The sequence below is a fragment of the Octopus bimaculoides genome, chromosome 30 (assembly GCF_001194135.2).
Source record: "Octopus bimaculoides isolate UCB-OBI-ISO-001 chromosome 30, ASM119413v2, whole genome shotgun sequence".
In the NCBI taxonomy this organism is placed as follows: Eukaryota; Metazoa; Mollusca; class Cephalopoda; order Octopoda; family Octopodidae; genus Octopus; species Octopus bimaculoides.
Genome location: NC_069010.1, coordinates 7,552,453 through 7,553,556, shown reverse-complemented (window position 1 = coordinate 7,553,556; position 1,104 = coordinate 7,552,453). Strand labels below are relative to the sequence as shown.

The following is a 1,104-nucleotide window of genomic DNA, read 5'->3' as shown; positions in this document are numbered from 1 at the left end:
AGAACTTATGAAACCAAGACATTTGTACTACAGAACCAGAGGTGGTTTCAGCCAGGTTGGTATCAAAAGGATTAAAAATATCATGGTGACTTTAACCCTTTTGTTACCATATTTCTGTTGAAATGCTCTGTGTTTCTTTCAATTGATTTTAAATATAACAAAGAACTTAGTAAAGTAACTTAGTTATCATTCAGCTAGTGTTAGGAACATAAATTGTGACTTAAAGTTGGGTGGAAGATTTTAATTCAGAACTTTTGAAAACAAGACATTTGTACTACAGAACCAGAGGTGGTTTCAGCCGGGTTAGTAACGAAAGGGTTAAATGAAAAATATGTTGATGATGATGATGATGAAAATGTGTGTGTGTGTGTGTCTCTGTGTCATTGTTTATATGTCGCTGTCATGTGAAATTCTGATGGGGAGGCCCAGGAGAATACTCCTGGCCTTTTATAATGAATTTCACTGACCGTGGTGCTTGTGTTAATTACCTCGTTAAATTGTTTGTTTGTTTGTTGTCCTGTGTTAATTAGTAGCAACTTTAATTCTCTCTCTAGATGTAACCGACTACAATAGCGTCGACTGGTTTGAACTGGTTCCTGCCTCTACTGTTAGTCAATGCTGTAAGTTAACGAACCTCTTTGCTCATTAGGTTCGCACTTGGTGTTGTCGTCATCATTGTTGTTGTCGTTGTTGTTGTTGTTGTGGCCCCTATTGTTGTTGTTTCTCTTTAGTTAGTGGTGGTGGTGGCGGCATCGGTCAGTCATTTTTTTCTTGTTTGTTCCCATCAATGCACAGAGCACCCCCCCTCTTTCCGTTTCGTCCCCCTCCCTTTCTCGTTCCACATTCGAGGGGGGACCCTTTACAGCAAAACCAGCTGAGATGTGGGCCCCATTGTAGGTGAGCTCTTCAATCAGTCACTGCATGGAGGTAAGAATCTTCTCAAGCTTGTTGTTTCCGTTGTCAATGGTGTTGTTATTATTTTTATTATTATTATTATTATTATTATTATTATTATTATTATTATTATTATTATTACAAGCGACCCATCCGAAACCCCCTCCCCCATCACAAGTTTAGAATGCACCACCCACAGTTTCTTATATT

The 1,104-nt window shown here is 38.6% G+C and overlaps 1 protein-coding gene across 1 annotated transcript in view; it reads left to right on the top strand.

Annotated features, from left to right (window-relative positions):
• LOC106877929 (homeobox protein cut-like 1) overlaps positions 1-881 on the top strand; it is a 32,019-nt gene extending 31,138 nt beyond the window's left edge. The window contains exon 11 of the mRNA XM_014927003.2: positions 555-881. Coding sequence (XP_014782489.2) covers positions 555-649 — 95 coding nt within the window. The 3' untranslated portion in view covers positions 650-881. The remainder of the gene's footprint in view (positions 1-554) is intronic.
• Positions 882-1,104: the final 223 nt, after the last annotated feature.